Source organism: Anomaloglossus baeobatrachus, chromosome 6 (assembly GCF_048569485.1).
Source record: "Anomaloglossus baeobatrachus isolate aAnoBae1 chromosome 6, aAnoBae1.hap1, whole genome shotgun sequence".
Lineage (NCBI taxonomy): Eukaryota > Metazoa > Chordata > Amphibia > Anura > Aromobatidae > Anomaloglossus > Anomaloglossus baeobatrachus.
The window spans coordinates 413,735,957-413,759,172 of NC_134358.1; the positions used below are offsets into that span (position 1 = coordinate 413,735,957).

General features: G+C 49.2%; 1 protein-coding gene across 5 annotated transcripts in view; it reads left to right on the plus strand.

Moving 5' to 3' along the window:
* The window catches only part of BLVRA (biliverdin reductase A), a 53,709-nt gene extending 31,576 nt beyond the window's left edge, over positions 1–22,133 (plus strand). For all 5 annotated transcript variants that reach the window (XM_075316609.1, XM_075316608.1, XM_075316606.1 and 2 more), the window contains exons 6-7: positions 16,598–16,769; positions 20,222–22,133. In XM_075316609.1, coding sequence (XP_075172724.1) covers positions 16,598–16,769; positions 20,222–20,477 — 428 coding nt within the window. In that variant the 3' untranslated portion in view covers positions 20,478–22,133. The remainder of the gene's footprint in view (positions 1–16,597; positions 16,770–20,221) is intronic.
* Positions 22,134–23,216: the final 1,083 nt, after the last annotated feature.

Here is a 23,216-nt window from a genome sequence, read left to right on the forward strand (position 1 = left end):
TCTGTCAGTCACCGATCCATGGGTTCTCCCAGACCTACCGGATCTCCTATCCCAGGGGCCAGCCTTCCACCCACAGCGCACCAGGTTGCACCTGACGGCGTGGCTCTTGAGAGGTCGTTGTTAGGCACTAAGGGGTTTTCTCAAGGTCTGATCTCCACCTTGATGCAGTGCAGAAAGCCTGTCACTACTCGCATTTATGGGCGTATTTGGGCGAAATTCCTGACCTCTTCGGGTGCGGATCCTACTAAGCCGCCCTCCGTCCCGGTTGTCCTGGAATTTCTCCAGAAGGGTTGGGAACTGGGTCTATCCGTTAGTACCCTTAAGGTGCAGATCTCCGCACTGAGCGCCTTGTATAACCATGCCCTGGCTGGTAATCCCTGGATATCTAGGTTCGTTAGGTCCTGTGCTAGGTCTAAGCCTCGGGGAACCATGCCTCTTCCGTCCTGGGACCTTAACTTGGTCCTTTCAGCTTTAACACGGCCCCCATTTGAGCCCTTAGATTCTATCTCTCTCAAGCATCTGTCCCTTAAGACGATTCTCCTGGTAGCCCTCACTTTCTTCAGCACTCTATTGGGAGACCCAGACGATTGGGGTATAGCTACTGCCCTCTGGAGGCCACACAAAGCACTACATTAAAAGTGCAAGGCCCCTCCCCCTCTGGCTATACCCCCCCCGTGGTATCACGGGTTCTCCAGTTTTAGCTTTGTGTGCGAAGGAGGTCAGACATTCCATGCATAGCTCCACAGATTTTAGTCAGCAGTAGCTGCTGACTGTTTCGGATGGAAGAAAAGAGGACACATATAGTGTTCCCAGCATGCTCCCTTCTCACCCCTGGATGGTGTTGTAAGGTTGAGGTACCTATTGCTGGTACAGGGCTGGAGCCTGACATGCTGTTTTCCTTCCACATCCCCTGGTAGGGCTCTGTGGAAGTGGGATCCTGCCGGCCTCTCAGCTCTGACGCCGGGCTCCATCCACAGACCCATTAGAACCTGTTGGATTCGGAGCAGGAGTACGATCAGGGACAGGCCCTGCATCATACAGGTACTCTGTGTCCCCGGCAGGCACAGACACACTCCGGGCTGGCTGGGTGTTGTAGTGCGCCGGGGACCGCAACGTGGAGTTGGTGTCCCTGCAGATTACTGGGGGACTTTTTTGTGTATGGGAACGCAGCGCCGACCCCCTCTGGACCGGGCGGCGCTGCTGTGACTTGTGGTGCGCCGGGGATCCGCCGTCCGCGCTTTTACGGCGGCGGCGGTTATAAATTGAGTCCCCGGCTTTTTGGGCCTAGGACGCCGGCAGCTCCGATTCGTTCCCGCCCCCACCCTGTCATTCAGGGTAGGGGAGAGACGCTGTTCGCTAGCAGCGACGAGGGCTGGAGCCTGATTTACATGCTCCAGCCCTCTCACTTGGCACAGAGGGAAGCAGGCTTCCCGCTCTTGGCCAGGAACGCCCAGGGCCCGCCCCCCCTTCCTCTCTCGAGACGCCGGCAGCCATTACATGCATGCCTGGCTGGAGGAAGGACGCAAGGCTCTGGGAGACCTGGACTAGGGGCTATCTGGCGACCACACACCCGCTTTTTTAAGCGGGCGGTAAGCGATTTTTCTGTGCTGGTCCCTCTAGTGCCTCACGGTGTATCGGTGTACTGTGTACAGATATATAGATATTGTATTTCTTGCACTGTGAGGTCGCTTCTGGCTGCATATCCCAGATCGCTCTGTGGAAGCAGCAACATGTCATCCTCAAAACGCAAGGCGGCCAAGGCAAAAAGGGCTGTGTATACTGCGTGTGCTGCATGTGGGGCTAATCTACCAGCAGGCTCCGATGACCCCCATTGTGTGCAATGCTCCGACCCGGTGCTGCTTCGCCAGCCGGAGTCAGGAGAGGTAGCGACCCAGGCTGAGACGCTTGTAAGTTCTGCCCCGGTGACAGGGACAGACTTTGCAGTTTTTGCAGATAATATGTCTGTGTCTATGGCAAAAATCCTTGAAACCTTGCAATCTATGCATGGGGCTCAGTCTCTGGGCACGGCGAGGCCTCTGTCCTCAGGTCCCCCTTACTTGGAATGTATCCAGCCCACAGGGGGGTCCCCGGCTTCACAGGCCGAGGATTATGACTCAGATGATGGCCCCAGCCACCCTAAGCGAGCTCGCTGGGAAAGACCCTCGACGTCTTCACACTGCTCAGGGTCTCAGCGCAATCAGTCTCCCTGTGATGTGTCTGATGAGAGTGATCAGGAATCCACTCCTGGAACCCCTCTCAACCTGGATACCCCGGATGGGGATGCCATGGTAAACGACCTTATCTCAGCCATCAATAGGCTGTTGGATATTTCTCCCCCAGCCCCTTCAGCAGAAGAGGCGGCTGCGGAGCAGGAGAAGTTTCGTTTCCTTTATCCCAAGCGTAAATTGAGTGCTTTGTTAGATCACTCTGACTTCAGAGAATCAATCCAGAAGCACGACGCTCACCCAGAAAGGCGTTTCTCTAAACGATCTAAAGATACGCGTTTCCCTTTCCCCCCTGAGGTGGTCAAGCGCTGGACACAGTGTCCAAAGGTAGACCCCCCGATTTCCAAACTTGCAGCTAGATCCATAGTTGCAGTGGAGGATGGCGCTTCACTTAAAGATGCCAATGACAGACAGATGGACCTTTGGTTAAAATCTGTCTATGAAGCTATCGGCGCGTCGTTTGCTCCGGCATTCGCAGCCGTATGGGCACTCCAGGCTATTTCAGCTGGCTTAGCAAAAGTGGATGCTATCATGCATCCAGCAGTGCCGCAAGTGGCGCACCTTACCACGCAGATGTCGGCGTTTGCGTCTTACGCTATCAATGCGGTCCTAGAATCTACCAGTCGCACCTCAATGGCGTCCGCCAATTCGGTAGTTTTGCGCAGAGCCTTGTGGTTAAAGGACTGGAAAGCAGATGCTGGTTCCAAAAAATGTTTAACCAGTTTGCCTTTGTCTAGAGATAGACTGTTTGGCGAGCCATTGGCTGACATCATTAAGCAGTCCAAGGGTAAAGACTCCTCTTTACCACAACCCAGAACATCTAAACCTCAGCAGAAAAAGTGGCAGCAGAGGTTTCAGTCCTTTCGAGGTTCGGGCAAGACACCATTTACCTCGTCCAAAGGGACTCAGAGGACGCAAAGAAACTCAGATTCGTGGCGGACTCACACACGCCCCAAGAAAGCAAATGGAGGTACCGCTTCCAAAGCGGCTACCTCATGACTTCCAGCCCCCCCCTCCGCATCGCCGGTCGGGGGCAGGCTCTCCCGCTTTTCCGGCATTTGGATGTCACAGGTCAAAGACCGGTGGGTGACGGACATTTTGTCTCGCGGGTACAGAATCGAGTTCATTTCTCGTCCTCCAGCTCGGTTCTTCAGAACCTCCCCACATCCAGACCGAGCAGATGCTCTGCTGCAGGCGGTGGATTCCCTAAAAGCGGAAGGAGTAGTGATCCCAGTCCCTCCTCAGGAACAAGGGCAAGGGTTTTACTCCAATCTTTTTGTGGTTCCAAAAAAGGACGGCTCGTTCCGTCCTGTTCTGGACCTAAAACGGCTCAACAAACATGTGCACGCCAGGAGGTTCCGGATGGAAACCCTCCGCTCTGTCATTGCCTCAATGTCCAGAGGAGACTTCCTTGCCTCAATAGACATCAAAGATGCTTATCTCCACGTGCCAATTGCTACAGAACATCAACGTTTTTTACGTTTTGTGATAGGAGACGACCATTTTCAGTTCGTAGCTCTTCCATTTGGTCTGGCGACAGCCCCACGGGTCTTCACCAAGGTCATGGCGGCGGTGGTAGCAGTCTTGCACTCTCAGGGACACTCGGTGATCCCTTACCTAGACGACTTATTGGTCAAAGCTCCCTCTCAGGAGGCATGTCAGCACAGCCTGAATGCTACGCTGGAGACTCTACAGTCTTTCGGATGGATCATCAACTTTCCAAAGTCGATCCTATCACCGACTCAGTCACTAACGTATCTTGGCATGGAGTTTCATACTCTAGCAGCGATAGTGAAGCTGCCGCTGAACAAGCAGCGGTCACTACAGACAGGGGTGCAATCTCTCCTGCAGGGCCAGTTGCATCCCTTGCGGCGTCTCATGCATTTCCTAGGGAAGATGGTGGCAGCCATGGAAGCAGTTCCCTTTGCGCAGTTTCATCTGCGCCCACTTCAATGGGACATTCTCCGCCAATGGGACGGGAAGTCAACGTCCCTGGACAGGAAAGTCTCGCTTTCCCAGACGGCCAAGGACTCTCTACAATGGTGGCTCCTTCCCACCTCATTATCTCAGGGAAGATCCTTCCTGCCCCCATCCTGGGCAGTAGTCACGACAGATGCGAGTCTGTCGGGGTGGGGAGCAGTGTTTCTCCACCACAGGGCTCAGGGGACGTGGACTCCGCAGGAGTCCACCCTTCAGATCAATGTTCTGGAAATCAGAGCAGTGTATCTTGCCCTACTAGCCTTCCAGCAGTGGCTGGAAGGAAAGCAGATCCGAATCCAATCGGACAACTCCACAGCGGTGGCATACATCAACCACCAAGGAGGGACGCGCAGTCGGCAAGCCTTCCAAGAAGTCCGGCGCATTCTAATGTGGGTGGAGGACAGAGCATCCACCATATCCACGGTTCACATCCCAGGCGTAGAAAACTGGGAAGCAGACTTCCTCAGTCGCCAGGGCATGGACGCAGGGGAATGGTCCCTTCACCCGGACGTGTTTCAGGAAATCTGTCGCCGCTGGGGAGTGCCGGACGTCGACCTAATGGCATCCCGGCACAACAACAAGGTCCCGGCATTCATGGCGAGGTCGCGCGATCAAAGAGCTCTGGCGGCAGACGCCTTGGTTCAAGATTGGTCGCAGTTTCAGCTCCCTTACGTGTTTCCGCCTCTGGCGCTCTTGCCCAGAGTGCTACGCAAGATCAGATCCGAGTGCAGCCGCATCATACTCGTCGCTCCAAACTGGCCGAGGAGGTCGTGGTATCCGGATCTGTGGCATCTCACGATCGGTCGACCGTGGTCACTGCCAGACCGACCAGACTTACTGTCCCAAGGGCCGTTTTTCCATCAGAATTCTGCGGCCCTGAACCTGACTGTGTGGCCATTGAGTCCTGGATCCTAGCATCTGCAGGATTATCTCAAGGAGTGGTTGCCACAATGAGACAAGCTAGAAAGTCGAATTCTGCTAAGATCTACCACAGAACGTGGAAGATTTTCTTATCCTGGTGCTCGGCTCAGGGAGTGTCTCCCTGGCCATTTGCATTACCCAAGTTTCTTTCCTTCCTGCAATCGGGGTTAGAAAAGGGCTTGTCGCTCAGCTCCCTTAAAGGGCAAGTTTCGGCACTATCCGTGTTTTTTCAGAAGCGTCTAGCACGTCTTCCTAAGGTGCGCACGTTCCTGCAGGGGGTCTGTCATATTGTGCCCCCGTACAAGCGACCGTTAGATCCATGGGATCTGAACAGGGTACTAGTTGCTCTCCAGAAGCCGCCCTTCGAGCCTCTGAAGGAAGTTTCCTTTTCTCGGCTGTCGCAGAAAGTGGCGTTTCTTGTTGCGATCACATCGCTTCGGCGAGTGTCTGAGCTGGCAGCTCTGTCATCCAAGGCTCCCTTCCTGGTGTTCCACCAGGACAAGGTTGTGCTGCGCCCCATTCCGGAGTTTCTTCCTAAGGTCGTATCCTCTTTTCATCTTAATCAGGATATTTCCTTGCCTTCTTTTTGCCCTCATCCGGTTCACCGGTATGAAAAGGACTTACGTTTGCTAGATCTGGTGAGAGCACTCAGAATCTACATTTCCCGCACGGCGCCCATACGCCGTGCCGATGCACTTTTCGTCCTTGTCGCTGGTCCGCGCCAGGGGTTGCAGGCTTCTAAAGCCACCCTGGCTCGATGGATCAAAGAACCAATTCTAGAGGCCTACCGTTCTGCGGGGCTTCCGGTTCCTTCAGGGCTAAAAGCCCACTCAACCAGAGCCGTGGGTGCGTCCTGGGCATTACGTCACCAGGCTTCGGCTCAACAGGTGTGCCAGGCAGCTACCTGGTCCAGTCTGCACACTTTCACCAAGCATTATCAGGTGCATACCTATGCTTCGGCGGATGCCAGCTTAGGTAGAAGAGTCCTGCAGGCGGCAGTGACACCCCCGTAGGGGAGGGCTGTTTTGCAGCTCTAACATGAGGTATTTATTTACCCACCCAGGGACAGCTTTTGGACGTCCCAATCGTCTGGGTCTCCCAATAGAGCGCTGAAGAAGGGAATTTTGTTACTTACCGTAAATTCCTTTTCTTCTAGCTCTTATTGGGAGACCCAGCACCCGCCCTGTTGTCCTTCGGGATGTTTTTTTGTTGTTTGCGGGTACACATGTTGTTCATGTTGAACGGTTTTTCAGTTCTCCGATGTTATTCGGAGTTAATTTGTTTAAACCAGTTATTGGCTTCCTCCTTCTTGCTTTGGCACTAAAACTGGAGAACCCGTGATACCACGGGGGGGGTATAGCCAGAGGGGGAGGGGCCTTGCACTTTTAATGTAGTGCTTTGTGTGGCCTCCAGAGGGCAGTAGCTATACCCCAATCGTCTGGGTCTCCCAATAAGAGCTAGAAGAAAAGGAATTTACGGTAAGTAACAAAATTCCCTTCTTTGCCCGTAGGGTTAGTGACATTCAGGCCTTATCCATTTCTCCTCCGTATACCCAGTTTTTTGAGGACCGAGTAGTTTTACGTACTGACCCTGCCTATTTGCCGAAGGTGCATTCCCACTTCCATCGATCACAGGAAATAGTGCTCCCCTCTTTTTATGCCAACCCTTCTACTCCGGAGGAGATGGGATGGCACTGCCTGGATGTTAGGCGTTGTCTTCAAAGGTATCTGTTGGTCACCTCGGAGGGGAGGAAGGATAAGTCTCTGTTTGTAGTCTTCCAGGGCTGTAGGAAGGGGCTTAAGGCTTCTAAATCCACTTTGGCGAGGTGGATCAGGGATGCCATCTCGGTTGCCTACGCAGCCGGGGGGGAAGACGTACCTCCTGGTTTGAAGGCACACTCCACGCGAGCGATGGCATCTTCCTGGGCGGAGAGATCGGAGGTCTCCATCGAGCAGATATGTAAGGCGGCAACCTGGTCTTCTCCGTCCACCTTTTTTTAATCACTATCGTCTTGATTTGTCGTTCACCGACATCACCTTTGGGAGGCGGGTTCTGCAAACTGTTGTCCCTCCCTAGGTCTTCCTCTCTGTAATTCTCTCGTGGTGCCGTCATGGGTGCTGGAAAAATACGTAATTACTTACCGGTAATGTGTTTTTTCTGAACCCATGACGGCACCCTTACATTCCCTCCCTGCACTTGGGGGTTGCTAGTTTGCTTCCCTTTTCACTCCTCTTCACTGGGCGGTTATGGTGGCGGGATATGAAGGATATATGATATATATATATGATATATGAAGGATAGGAAGATGGATGGAGCCAAATACAGGACCATTCTTGAAGAAAACCCGTTGGAGTCTGCAAAAGACCTGAGACTGGGACGGAGGTTTGTCTTCCAACAAGACAATGATCCAAAACATAAAGAAAAATCTACAATGGAATGGTTCACAAATAAACAAATCCAGGTGTTAGAATGGCCAAGTAAAAGTCCAGACCTGAATCCAATCGAGAATCTGTGGAAAGAGCTGAAAACTGCTGTTTACAAACGCTCTCCATCCAACCTCACTCAGCTCAAGCTGTTTGCAAAGGAAGAATGGGCAAGAAATTCAGTCTCTCGATAACTCATACCCCAAGCGACTTGCAGCTGTAATCGCAGCAAAAGGTGGCACTACAAAGCATTAACTTAAAGGGGACAAATAATATTGCACGCCCCACTTTTCTGTTATTTTTTTTATTAAAAAAGTTTGAAATAAGCAATAAATTCTGTTTATTTTCTCAATGGTGTCCCACTTGTTGATTCTTCACCATAACATTAAAATTTTCATCTTTATATTTGAAGCCTGAAATGTGAGAAAAGGTTGAAACATTCAAGGAGGCCGAATACTTTCGCAAGGCACTGTTGGTTTTCTTGTCCCGATTCAACAAAAATAAAGCCATTTTCCAAGTAATCTCCATAGACAATCCATCCCTGTAAGGTCATCTTCACATTCATCTTTACTCTGTTTCGGTAGTATAAATTTGATAGATGGCAAATAGTAACTAGTATGATTTTAGGATCCCAGTGCACATTTCCCCTTTTGGTTTTTTTACCATGGAGATATGTACTCCTGTGTAGGAGCTGTGTATGCACAAAGTGACAGGGAACTTTTAATCAAGAATATTTGCAAAGTTTCATTATTTTCCCATTTTATTTTCACATCCTTGTTGCCGCAGACTCCAAGGCTACATCTTCTCAAAAGCATGATCACATAAGGGCATCTTTATGCCAGCAATACATCCAGCAGGTCTCCCCAACAAAAAAAACAAAACAGGTTATTGTCAGCATTAGATTCTGTCTGTGTATGGCATTGGGAGAATTAGGAATAGGCAGCACAGCCACTGAAAATACATTTATTAGTAATCCATTAAAAGGATATAACAAAATGTATTCACCATTGGTTACGAAGTTGCGCTTTTCTGGCATTGAATCATGGTAAACTGTTTGAAACCAACACTATCCCATGATATTAACACATTATTTACCTTGTATTTATCAAAACAATAAATATACAAAATTGATACAATATTCTATATATATGGATTATTTTTTAAATAAATAAATGGGTATAGACAAGTAATATGAAATTCAATAAAGGATAAATCGTATTGAAGCCATTGAGTAATTTAGAATTTAAATGTAGCATCCCTGACTTCTCCCTAATTAGCAGGTGTCTCCACCAATCGCCACCTCTCACTGGACGTTCCATTTTCTCAATTCCAAACATCTTCAATTCATATATCACTATTGTGCATCTGTGAAAAATGTTTCACAACCCCTCAATAACTGGTATTTCTTTATCGCTTCATTGGGGGACACAGAGACCATGGGTTGTATGCTGCTGCCACTAGGAGGCGACACTAAGCAAAAAAAGGTAAACTCCTCCTATGCAGTATACACCCACCAACTAGCAATCATTCCTCAGTTTAAGCTTAGTGTCCATAGGAGGTGGACACACTTGGGGCTGCTCTCAGCCCCCCAGGTTTGTATTTTTAATATTTTGCTTTTTCGTTTCAGACACAGCTCGTCGGGCGACAGGGTGTAATAGCTCACCCTGCTCTCCCCCCTAGAGACCGGTGGCACGGAAGTGAGGTCCGTCCGCCACTTCCGTTGTCCTTCGTGTCTGTCTGGCAGGACCCTACCCCCCTAACACTCTCAAGACTGTTTGGGGGGCATCCGCACAGAGGGACAGGCGAATGGTCCTTGCCCCCCTCCCCCTGCACGCTTGCCTTCCACAGCCGGCCTGATCAGGGAGGGGAGACGAAAAATCACACAGGAAGATACCAGTCTCCCTATACCTTTCCCAGGAGGCCAGAATCAAGGAGGACTATCAACCATCGGGACAGGTACCCTCCCTTGTCCCGGGTCATGGGGGGGCTCCGTTTTTAAAAAAAAAAAAAAAAAAAAAAAAGAGAGGTTAAGGATTTATAGAATTAGTTTACCCTGGGTCAGCTCCCCTTTAGGCAGGCAGTGTACTCGCCCTCCCTCCCGTCCTCGGCGCTGTCCACCGGCTCCCCCTGCGGCCTCATCCCTTATTTAGCCCCCGGCTTCTCTCCGGCCTATCTCCCGTCCGGCCACGCACCCTCTCGGCCGGCCTATCGCGCGAGTCCTTGCTTCCTAGCAGGCCCGCCCGCTCCAACAGCCATTCACAGCAGGCTTCTGCGCGCCCTTTTTCAACCACTCACGGGCCCTCTCTCTCCCAGCCAATCCTTGCAGTCCTTTCTTCTGCAGCGTGCTGGTTTTCGCGCTCTTTTCCTGCTCCTCCCCCGGCCCGGACACCCTCAGCAGCGCCATCACAGCCCTGCGGTCTCCCTGTGCGGCGGCAGCGTTCCAAGTGCAGCCACCGACCTCGTACCCCTGCAGCTTCCCGGAGCCCCCACCTCTGCTCCCTCAGCCTGCAGTCTCAAACAGGACACAGCACCAGCACACACAGGACGCCAGAATCTGGGTAAGCTCTGCCACTGGGAGGCAGCTCCTTCCCCAGTACCCCATCCACCTGGCATCCTCCGGTCTGTTTCTTCTCTTCCTCTCCTCTCTCCCCCCTCTGTCCCATGTCCAGCACAAGAGCATCCCGCTCTCAGCCACAGACCATAGTACTACACTTCGCCTGCACCTCTTGTCTAAAAAAGTTTCCCCCAGGACAGTCCTCCCCCATCTGCCAAGCCTGCAGCACTCCTAGCATGACTACTACGGAGCCCCCCACTGCCCGTAACGAGGACTCAGCCCCCACACCTGAGTGGGCTACAGTTCTCTCTGTCCGTGGACAACCTAACTAAGGTATCTCAAACCTTGGTTTCAGCCATAGAGAGTCTGCCCGCCTCCACCTCTGGAGCCCCCCCGGTGACCCAGAGCGAGTCTGAGCCCGCAGCGCCACTAGCCCGGCAGGGCAGGACGCACATGAGGTCTAGGAAGCGGTCCTTCTCGGGGTCATCCTCCAGCTCTCCTAACCCCTCTATGGCCTCCAGAGCAATACGCTCTCTATCTCCTACCTCATCTGCGGCAGCCCCAGATTCGGACCAGGATCCTGATTCTGACTCCGATCTGGACTCTGAACATATCTCTAAGCTGACCAGTATGATGGACAGTCTGGTTATTGCCGTCAACCAAACCCTAGAGGTGAAGGATGTAGATCCGGCTCCTACCAGTCAGTCGGTCCCTTTCAAAAGGGTCAAGAAGGTGCCAAGAAGCTTTGGCAACCATAGGGAATTTGAGGACATTTTCTCTAGACAGTGGGAACATCCCGACAAGCGTTTCCAGAGGCGCAAGCGGGCACAGGTCCTTTATCCCTTTGCACCGGAACTTCTTCAGAAGTGGTCAGTGTCTCCTTCAGTGGATCCTCCGATCTCCCGACTTTCATCCAGTACCACCTTGCCGCTCTCTGATGGCGCCTCCCTTAAAGATCCCTCGGACAGGACCATAGAATCCCTAGCCAAGTCTGCCTTTTGAAGCCTCCGGCTCCGCCATCACTACAGCCTTTGCATCCACCTGGGTCTCCAAGGCTGTTTCCGCCTGGGCAAAGCTCCTTCGGCGTGGTATCCTGGCTGAAGATCCCAGCCCCGAGCTGGCAGATCAGATCGCACATGCTGGAAAGTATCTAGTTGCTGGGTCCCTCGACTCCGCTGCTTCTGCAGCCCTGGCAGCCGGCAACATTGCTGCAATCCTCAGAGCCTTGTGGCTTAAAGCGTGAAACGCGGACTCAGCATTCAAAAAGTCTCACCAGTCTTCCCTTTTTTGGTGCTAGACTCTTCGGAGAAAAGCTGGACAAGATCATCTCTGAGGCAACTGGGGGCAAAAGTACCTTCCTTCCCCAACGAAGGATCCCCCGTGCCCCTCCCAAACGACGGGTTTGTCCCTTTCGTCAATTTTCTACCAACAGCAACACCCGTCGGGAGCGGTCGCCAGCACATCAAGAGAGACGGAAGCCCTCCTTTAAGGCAGCACACCACTGGCGTTCCTGGCGTTCCCGTGGCCAGCAGTCCAAGACCTCCAGCTCCAGATCCAACAGATTCTCCTCAGCATGACTGGGCTCCCATTCCCGGATCCTCATCCAGGGTCGGCGGTCGCCTCCGCATGTTCAGAAGCGCGTGGCTTTCCGTGATAGACGACGCCTGGGTCCGAGACGTCGTCTCTTACGGCTACAAGATAGTTTTCTTCTCTCCCACACTCGCGCTTCGTCAAGTCCAAACCCCCCAAGGATCCCTCTCTCACCAAGGGATTCTTCGCAGCCATCCAGTCCATGCGAGACTCTGGGGTCATCACCCCCGTCCCCCTCAAGACCGATTTCGGGGTTTTTATTCAAACCTTTTCGTTGTTCCGAAGAAGAATGGCACCGTCCGTCCCATTCTGGACCTGAAGCGGCTCAACAAGCGGGTGCGTCTCCGTCGATTCCGCATGGAGTCTCTGCGCTCAGTGATAGCATCCATGGAACCCAGGGAGTTCCTTTGTTCGGTGGACATCCAGGACGCCTATCTCCACATCCTGATCTTCCCAGCTCATCAGAGATTCTTACGTTTCGTGGTTCAGGAGCAACACTTTCAATTCACAGCTCTCCCTTTCGGGCTCTCGACGGCTCCCTGAGTCTTCACCAAGGTGATGGCAACTATCATGGCTATTCTTCGGACCCGGGGAATTCTAGCCATCCCGTACCTGGACGACATTTTAATCAAGGCTCCCTCGGCGTCTGAGTGCCGCGAAAGCCTCAACATCACTCTGGATACGCTAGACCGTCTCGGCTGGTTGATCAACAGACCAAAGTCATCTCTGATCCCGGCTCAACGTATCTCATTCCTCGTCATGATCTTCGACACCGCACAGGCGAAGGTTCTCCTGCCCGAGGACAAGCTCTCGGCTATCCTCAGGGGGATTTGGAAGCTCCAACGCGCTCCCCGTTGCTCTCTTCGGTACTGCATGAGCATTCTCGGAAAAATGGTGGCGTCAATGGAAGCGGTGCCCTACAGTCAATTCCATACTCGCCCTCTTCAGGGACTCCTATCAACATGGGACAAGTCTCTTCACTCCCTGGATCGACCAGTCGCGCTCCCTCCATGAGTCAGAGAGTCACTGGAATGGTGGAAATGCTCTCCCCTCACCCTCCAAGGGAGATAATTTCTTCCCCTTCGATGGAAGGTCATCACGACAGACGCCAGCCTACTAGGCTGGGGAGCCACATTCCAAGACCTTACAGTTCAGGGTCGCTGGACCAAGCCGGAAACCAAGCTTCCCATAAACATTTTGGAACTCCGATCAGTTCGCTTGGCTCTCCTACACTGGGAGTCCCTGCTTCTAGAACACCCAATTCGGGTACAGTCCGACAATGCGACAACTGTGGCCTACATAAACCACCAGGGCGGAACACGCAGCCGAGCGGCGATGAAGGAGGTATCTCACATCCTCGACTGGGCCGAACAGAACATCCCAGCGATCTCAGCGGTCCACATTCCGGGAGTGGACAATTGGGCCGCTGACTTCCTCAGCCGAGAAGGACTCGACGCGGGAGAGTGGTCCCTCAATCCCAGAATCTTCCAGCAGATCTGTTCCAGGTGGGGGACCCCCGACGTGGATCTCCTGGCCTGCAGGTGGAATCACAAAGTGCCCCAGTTCGTCTCCAGAGTAAGAGATCCACTGGCGCTTGCAACGGACGCCCTAGCGATTCCCTGGTCGCAGTTCTCTCTGCCGTACCTCTTTCCTCCGCTTCCGCTCATCCCCAAATTAGTCAAGAAGATCAAATCGGAAGGAGTCCCGGTGATTCTCGTGGCCCCAGATTGGCCCCGTCGCCCATGGTACGCAGAACTCCTGCACCTTCTCACCGACATCCCGTGGAGACTACCAGACGTCCCGGACCTTCTCACTCAGCGACCATTCCTTCACCAGAATTCACAGTCACTTAATTTAACGACATGGCTGTTGAAGCCGTAGTACTAACTTCTTTGGGATTCTCAGAAAGGGTCGTCCAGACAATGATTAAAGCACGGAAACCTTCCTCTTCCCGCATCTACCACCGTACGTGGAAGGCCTACTTCCGCTGGTGTGAAGCTAACCAGGTCGCAGCCATGACCTTCTCCTTACCAGTTCTGTTGTCCTTCCTGCAGTCTGGTCTGGATGCGGGGTTGGCACTCGGCTCTCTCAAGGGGCAAGTGTCTGCTCTTTCCATTCTCTTCCAGAAGAGGATTGCCTCTCGCTCACAGGTTCGCACATTCATCCAAGGGGCCGCTCATTCGGTGCCCCCCGTTCAGCCTCCAGTGGAGCCCTGGGACCTCAATCTAGTTCTGTCTGTTCTTCAGCATACCCCCTTCGAACCTATTCAGGAGGTGTCTCTAACGTTCCTTTCTTGGAAGGTCGCCTTCTTAGTTGCCATCACGTCAATCAGGCGGGTATCTGAACTAGCGGCGCTTTCCTGCCGCTCTCCCTATCTCGTCTTCCACCAGGATAAGGTAGTCCTCCGGCTGGTACTGTCCTTTCTTCCCAAGGTGGTCTCCTCTTTCCATCTCAACGAGGACATTGTTCTTCCCTCCTTTTGCCCGAACCCGTCTCACCCTCGTGAGATTCTTCTCCATAAGCTGGACTTGGTCAGAGCCCTCCGCCTGTACATTTCCAGGACGTCTCATTTCAGACGGTCGGATTCTCTATTTGTGCTTCCATCCGGCCCGCGCAGAGGCCTACCTGCCTCAAAGTCCTCCATTGCGCAATTGACCCGCTCTGCCGTACTAGAAGCCTACCGGGTAAGAGGGAGAACGCGCCCACTCAGGATTATGGCCCATTCCACCAGGGCGGTGGGAGCCTCTTGGGCGGTCCGTCACCACGCTCCAGCGTTGCAGCTTTGCAAAGCGGCGACCTGGTTTTCGCTCCACACTTTCACGAAGTTCTACAGGGTCCACACTTTCGCATCCTTTGATGCGAGCCTCGGTAGATGAGATCTGCAGGCTGCAGTGGACCGAGGTCAGCCCTGAGAGTAACATTAGACCCACCCGTGGGACTGCTTTAGGTTGTCCCATGGTCTCTGTGTCCCCCAATGAAGCGATAAAGAAAAGTAGATTTTGGGTACTCACCGTAAAATCTCTTTCTTGGAGCCTTCATTGGGGGACACAGCACCCGCACTTGTGTTGGACATATGTTACTGTTGAATGTTGAGTTTAATGTTCACTTCTGTAAGATTGTTCGTTCTTTCTTGTTGTCTCCTATTGCTTTCTCACTAACTGAGGAATGATTGCCAGTTGGTGGGTGTATACTGCATAGGAGGAGTTCACCTTTTTTTGCTTAGTGTCGCCTCCTAGTGGCAGCAGCATACAACCCATGGTCTCTGTGTCCCCCAATGAAGGCTCCAAGAAAGAGATTTTACGGTGAGTACCCAAAATCTACTTTTTTTTTTAGTAATGCAAGATAAATGTTCTGCTTTTTTTTTTTTTTTTTTTTACATTTCCTGATTGCATCCTACATAATTAACATTGCAGGTAAGACATATAACACAATAAACTACATGGTGTCTATCATTGCCAAAGGTATTGTCCACTATATATACAACCCCTTCTCAGAGTGTTTGCCTTGTTTAAAATAACAACACTTATAGTCAGTGCAGGCGCTGTTTCAGTGGTGTAAGTACTCGTTCTCCCATAGCTCACATGACATTGTCATGTGAGGCTTGTGCTAAATAATCGCAGGCTTCCCCCTCACTGCTTTCGGACATATCAACCATCAATAAGAAGTGAACGGCCAGCTGCAACTTTGACCTCCTCTAGATGTTCAATTCGTCCGAAGGTGGAGAGTGGGCAGCCAGAGATGATTTGACATATAATGTCACGTGAGCTACGGGAGAGCACTGCTGGAATGGCAAGAGGTGAGTAATTAGTATTTTTACTTTAACACAGGCAAATACTCAGATTGAAAAGGGTTGTTTGAGTAGTGGAAAAATACTTTAATAAAGCTGTTTATTCTGCAAACCACACCATGCGGCTTCTGCACGTCTAGTTTTTGCAGATATGTGATTAAAACATTGCAAAGTTTTTGTATTTTCAGTGGTTGTCCCTGTTCAGCTATTGTTGCTGGTCTGCAACGGAACTGGTACTCACGATTACAGGTGGTGTTTTATACAGACAATGTTGATAATGTGGTAGCTTTCTGAATACTTCTGTTTTCTCAATTATCTGTGTATGGCTCTTATTGTATTTCATATGGACACACTAGTGGTGATGGTAACGGGCAGACAAGACTTGTGCTCAGTTATCAAATCATTGTTATGTTATATAAACTCTCCATGCTGCATTTGGTATATTTTTTTTTTTTACTGCCTTCAGTAGATTTAGATGTAATTTATTTAAAGGGGCACTTTGTGGAGATAATCTCTTCTTATGACCATGACCTCAAACTATAAAGATAACCTTTACACTGCTGTTCCCCACACTCGCAGTATATCACACCAGGGGTAGTGGCCAGCTCCATGCTATTGGTAATAGCCTGCCCCCTTGATAATATCTGGTTCCCTGCAGTCTGAACAGGAAGCGTAGTAGGGATGTGGCCTGTTCCTGGTGTCTAATAACTGCCAGCCCTCTGATGTTATGCTTCCCTGCAGTTCTAGATCAGGGAGTATGAACATACACCCACCATGCCCCCTGTTCGCGGAAAGAACAAAAGCCGATATTATCATTGGGCTGGAAGCTACTGGCGTACGCCACACCCCCTGATGTGTGATGTAATGTCCCAGAAGGAAGGGGGAGCACCAAGAAGCATCTCTAACCTCACACTAAATTACAGGTACTGTGACGATGGGGAACAGCACTATGGATTTCATCTTTATAGTTTAAGGGCATGGCCATTTGTATATCCTCTTTTTTTTTTTTTTTTTTTCTTCTTCCCTGAGTATCTCTATATTATGTGTCTCAAAGTACTTTAAAAGGTATTTTCTCTCCCACTTAATCAAGTGAATATGTTTGTTTTTCTCTGTGTAGGTGGACCTGTAGATGAACAGAAATTTGGTTTTCCCTCATTCAGTGGCATTGCCAGGATAACATGGCTGGTTGACCTTTTTGGAAGTTTGTCTGTTAAGTCAGCGGAGAAAGAAGAGAATGAGGAGGAAAAATACTCCAAGCTGACTGCACATTTTACTACTGCAGACAATCGGTCAGTGTCCGGTCATTGTAAGACTTGTTCACTCATTGTCATCTGGTGACAGTCATTTATGCTGGAACAAGGGCCACTTTTGGTTTGTCAAATTGAGATCAGGCAATGTAGACCTGCATCTCCTTTACTCCATGGCACCATGATATTTATACAGGTGTTGGGGCACTTAGTAGTGCAGGTAATTTCTGTTTTAGTTGTTGGAGTGATTTAGTTTCATTTATACCTCTTTGCACAATGCAGCTGAAAAAGTGCCGTTTTTATAGTATGTTTACTTACCAACATAATGGCAAAAAACATCCCAGGACCACCCAGAAATTCCCCCAAAGTATTAGTCCAGCCCATTTTGTGAGTCAGCTAGTGGGATTGTTCAAACTAAATCCAGGCACATGGTAAGTGTAGGCACCCTATGATTTGTAGGAGGTGATATTGTTGTTGTTTTTGGTTTTTTTTTGTGTTTTTACCTATTAACGTTAAAATACAACCCACATATAAATAAGACCATGTCTGAGTATTCACTTGCGGTAATGTGATGTTGGTGTTAGCGCTGTTAAAGACATTTAGTAGCAGTGATGTGATTTGCACAACCTGTCAATAACTAAATATCATCAAAGTGGAATACTTTGTTTGCAGAGATGCTCCAGGCATTTTCCTTTTTTGTGACATAACATTTCAGGCAAAGATGGCACATATATTGAAATAATTAGGTTACTTTTTACAACTTTTTTATTTTACATATTTTATTTAGCAAATCTCTGTTCTACAGACCCAAGGTCATAAGGCAGGAGAAGCTGATCAAATTAATTATATACCGTATTTTTCGTTTTATAAGACACTCCGGATTACAAGACGCAACCCAAATTTAGAGAACAAAAAGGGGGGTCCTTCATCTCATCTGTTGGTGTCTATTGTGGGTGGGTGGGGGGGTGTCGGCGACCGCGGTGGTGGAGCTGGGGGGTCACAGGAGGCAGGGGCGGTCGTGGAGCAGGATGATGGTGCGGGTGGTGTAGCGGGTGTCCCAGATGCTCGGCGGCACTGTGAGGCAAAGAAAACATCCAGCAATGTAGCTTACCGGAGAAGAAGAATGGTGACGAGAGGCAGAAGTGATGCTGCGGACTGGGCGCTGCTCTGTGCTGCGGGCACTGTGGGCTGGGCGGTGAGGCAGGGGACATACTGAAAACGTTGGCGGTGCGGGTTTCAAAGAAATGGCGTCCGGAGTCAGTGCGTGTGCAGACTGAGTTATCGGCTCACTGACAAACAGAAAGCTCATCTGCGCACGCACCATCTCCAAGCACCATTTTCTTTAAGTCTCTGCTGGGACATCAATGGCGGCACGTGCGCAGATGAGATATTGAGCTAAGAGCTCCATCTGCGCAAGCGCTGACTCCCAGGCCCCATTATTTGAAGACCGCACAGCTGACGTCTTCATAGGATGTCCCCTGACTCTCAGCACCCAGCCCACAGCAGCCCAGAACAGCGCACAGCCTGCAGCATCGCTCCTGTCACCATTCTTACCCCCTGGTAAGCTACATTCCTGGATGTTTTCTCTGCCTCACAGCGCCTGCAGAATCGCTCCTGTCACCCCTCATTTTCCTCCCAAATTTTTGCGAGGAAAAGTGCATCTTACAATCTAAAAAATACGGTATTTTTGTGGGAAAAGTTCCAGTAAAACTTTTTCATTCAATGAAATCATAGATATTTATATGCATGAATCCAGTGGCAGTCCTACTCTGTGATTAACAGTCTTCCTTATACGACTGGACATGCAGACATAGCTGTCAATCACGGAGTACGACTCATGCGTATAAACACCTGTGATTTCAATGAATAACATAAAGTTATACTGATTTTTTTTTTTTTCTTTCATACAAACCTATATATGGTTCTGCTCAGCTTCTCTTTCTGTATACCGTGCGGGCCATAGATGACAATGCTTGTACAATATGACAGGTTCCCTTTTATAAATTGGTCTCATCTTAAAATTTATGTAGGTATTAAATAAACTGATTGATGTGGGGTAAAAAAAAAATCTTCCTTGAATGTAAATTTACAAAATAAAGAATTACCGTATTTTGCGCTTTATAAGATGCACTTTTGTTCCCCCAAACTTTGGGGGAAAGTAAGGGGTGCGTCTTATAATCCGAATATATATATATATATATATATATATATATATATATATATATAATATGTGTATGTGTATATATATATATATATATATATATAAAATATATTTACTGCAGGGTCCAGGGGAGGTGGGGGCAGCTCTGGAGCGGTGCTGGGCGCTTGTGAAGGCTGCAGGAGGGAGCCTTTGATCTCCTGCTCCCGCTCATATAATATGCACTGCCGCTGTCCATCACCGTGGTGCTGAAACCGCACCGCGGTGATGGGCTGGGGAGGCGGCGCATATTATATCTGCCTGCACCCTCCTTTGATCGTACATGATCCCCCCTGTGTTAGATATGGCCCCCATACTGCTGCCCATAGTAAAATAAAAAAAGCTTTACCTCCAGCGCTGATCTCCCGGTGTCTCTGCTGCTGTCTGTGATCAGGCATGCAGAGATGATATCACTGTGCTGTGCCGATCACATGAGCGGCACTGAGAACCAGGAAGTGAAGGAGGAGCAGCAGCACGGAGGGAGACACGAGGAGGGACAGCGCTGAGAAGGTAAGGAAAGAGTGTTTTATTTTACTATGGGCAGCAGCATGGGGGCCATATCTAACACAGGAGAGGAGTGCCATCTATAGTAGCCATGGGCAGCAGTATGGAGGCCATATCTAACAGGGGAGGTGTGCCATCTATAGTGGCCATGGGCAGCACACATGGGAGCCATATCTAACACAGGGGAGGTGTGCCATCTATAGTGGCCATGGGCAGCAGTATGGGGGCCATATCTAACAGGGGAGGTGTGCCATCTATAGTGGCCATGGGCAGCACACATGGGGGCCATATCTAGCACAGGGGAGGTGTGCCATCTATAGGGGCCATGGGCAGCACACATGGGGGCCATAGCAAACACAGGGGAGGTGTGCCATCTATAGGGGCCATGGGCAGCACAGGGGGACGTGTGCAATCCATAGGGGGCCATGGGCATGTGCCATAAATAGGGGACATGTGCAAGCAATAGGGGATGTGTGTCATCAATGGGGGACATGTGGCATCACTGGGGGACGTGTCCCAGCACAAGGGGGCTATATTCAATATAAGGGGGCCATATCCAGATTAAGGGGGACTAATTTTAGGATGGGGGGTTATGAGGGACATATACCCTATATGATTTGTTAGACGGACACTGGCATTATAAGATGGACCCCATTTAACATTTAAAAAAAATTCTCTTTTCTTTCACCAAATTTGGGGGTGCGTCTTATAATCAGGTGCGTCTTATAAAGCGAAAAATACGGTAAGTTCCGAATAGTCATTTGCCTTAATAAAATGCTCTTTCTTTCTCTAGACCACTCACATGGATTGAAGAAAGAGCTCCAGGCTTGAAGCGTGACAAAAAAGTCAAATTCACATTTAAGTCTGGTATCCTGGACACCTTGTCTCCGGCCCCTAGAGCGTCCGTGGGGCCCTTTATGCAGGATCAGAACCTGTTTGCACAAAAACTTCTAGGACAAGTATCTCAGGAGGAGCTTGCGGTGGAGAAGACGCGCATCCTACATTGTATTGATTTGGCTGAAAAGATAAAGCAATACTGTCAGCACTGAATTCCTACAGCTACTTCCAGTAAAATTGAAACTTCCAGTAAAGAAATTGATACTTTGTATAGGCTATGCTTTCCTTTAGAAAAGGAGGCTTCATAAAGCTATTGATATTTGCTAAAGTCCTTTGTGCCTAACATCTAGGATTGTATACTTGAGTCGCCTGCAGATATTCTCAGGATCCTGACTGTTGGTAACCACTTTAAAGCACCACTCCAACTTTTTTTTTCCAGCCTAAATAATCCCCAGGCCCTGGCCTTATACTCACCCTTGAACATATTCACCTTTTTTTGGCGTCTGTCCAGTCCCACGGCACCATTTTGTGACCACAGCTTCTGATTGCGAGAAGTCAGAAGTTATTTCACAATCTCTCAATGCAAGTCTGAGAACCAGAATGAGGCACTCATAGACTTGCATTGAGTTGTCACCTCCGTCATGCTTCATGAAACATTGTAACAGCCGTCAGGTCACAAACTGTTATAGACCGACGGGAGTGGCGCCGATAAGAGATGATGCACTGATTGCCCGAATTCTTATCAGGGTTTAATAGTTAGGCATAAATTAATATTTTTCACACTGGTGTGCCAGGCAATGATAATGCACCAGTTGTTGGCAGCTAAACTAATTGTAGCATTCTGCAAAAAAACTTTTTACAGTGCCATCGTGCCAGCTTAGATGTCTTCCCTGTAGAAACATTATGTTGGGAAAAAATTGGAAATAATTTTATGAAGAGTGGTTGGGTATGCCTATTCATTATGTATTCATTATCTGCAGGGTTTTATGAGTTAATTTTCTTTTCCTGTCTTATGCCATTCATTGGTATATTTTTCCTGTGCCAAATTATTTAAAATGGCTCACATGTACACATGAATCATGGATTTTGCTCAAAATAACAAATGTGCTTTTTTAACTTTTTATGTGCCTTTTTTCTTTTTTTCTTTATGTATTTTCAGCTAAAAATGTTCAAAAAACATGGAGATAATCGAGGAACAGGTGAAAACAGACACAAAGGCAATAATCGGGACTATACATACAACATGCTTACAAGGCAAACAGTATAAAGCCTTACATTGTTTTTACAGATAGTAAACCTAGGGTTACATGTTCTCAGGTTCTCATGTTCTCAGGTTCTGTGAGGCTTTGTGTGTATGGAAATGTTCTCCCTGAAACAAATTTATATATAGTCGTTTTTCATATAGCATGAATTTCAGAACCAGTTAAAAAAGCAGCTCCATGTGCTTTGTATGACATCAAACCCACAGTAGCAGCCTCATGGAGGTCTCTGGCAGACTTATTAAAGTTCCATGCAAAATTGGGCTGTACTATGGTTTTGTGTTTTTGCCCGAAGGTCAGTTTAACATATACATAAACCAAAAGAATTACAGGTACCTCAAAGGCTGACCTACTATCACAAACTAACAAAATTGTAGTTTATTATGTTTGTGTTAATTGATCTCTGGTTAGATTGTGATTTGTAGCCGATTATATTACAAAACAAATTATATGCAAATACAAAAAATTGCAGCAAATGACAAAAACTTAAATTGCTTTAATCGTTACACTGAAAAAATAATCAAAAGATTTACCTATTGCACATAACCAAACCGTATGCTGAGAAAGGGACGAGTTTGCCATATGTTTTGCCTTTGGTTATGATTTTTTTGAGAAGAAAGAATACAGTAATTACTGTGAAGGAAAATTGTTGTCGTCATAAGTATGATATAAATCTATAGAACACTTGTTGTTCATATAAGATTTTTACTATTCTTCATTGTTAACAAACAATGTAAATAAAAATTAATTTCCATGAAAATGATGTAGATGACATTATTAATCTAGGAGGCCTAAGACAGTATTGTAAATGTACCACAAACGCACTAATTTGTAAGATTTGTATGAATATGTAGTGATTGTTTGAAATCTATGATATAGTTGTGCTACAGAGTTTGTTATATACACACTCCTCAGCATTGAAACTGCACCCGCAAGACAAAAAGGTGTGGAATTATGGAAACCACAGGATGGCTAGACATTAGTGATGAGGGAGCACTAAAATGCTTGAGTGCTCGGTACTCTAATCGAGTAGGTGGGGTGCTCATGTGAGCTTGACTTGAGTACCGAGTATAATGGAAGGCAATGGGAAACGCTAGTGTGGCGCCCCTGACCCGGTCAGGCGCCACCGAGTATTGCACCCATGCTGGGACAGTGCTTCCAGGTAATCCTAAGGGCCAGAACAAGGTGTGTACGCACAGACACATAGCAACCAGTTCTCCCACACTATTAGATGGGACCCTTGGGCAGTCTCCGGAGAGGGCTCGCCTTCAAATCTTGTCAAGGGGTGTAGCGGAGGGGCTAGGAGCTAGAGTGCAGAGGCTGTCAGGAAAGGAGGAAGAGAGCCAGTCTGGTGGTGTTGAGCGGCGGTCGCGAGGTGGATAGGCGCGCGGCCACTAGTCAGACCCTGCACGGGGTAGTAACCGTTAGCGAGGGAGAATGGTCACCTGGTTGAGACAGTGAGATGTTCCTGGTGACTAGGCATGTACGGGGTAAAGGTCCCTAGAGCAGACTCCACTTTAACTACCTGCTAAACCTGCCCGTGAGGGGAACTGCAAGTACCTCACCAACCTCAGAGTCCAAGCCTCAGCAGCAACGCAGGGACCCATAAGGGGACAGAGCCTGAAGCCATCTCACTTGGTCCAAGCTGCCGGCAACCCGGCCAAACACAGGGGATAAAAGGCAGTAGCGACT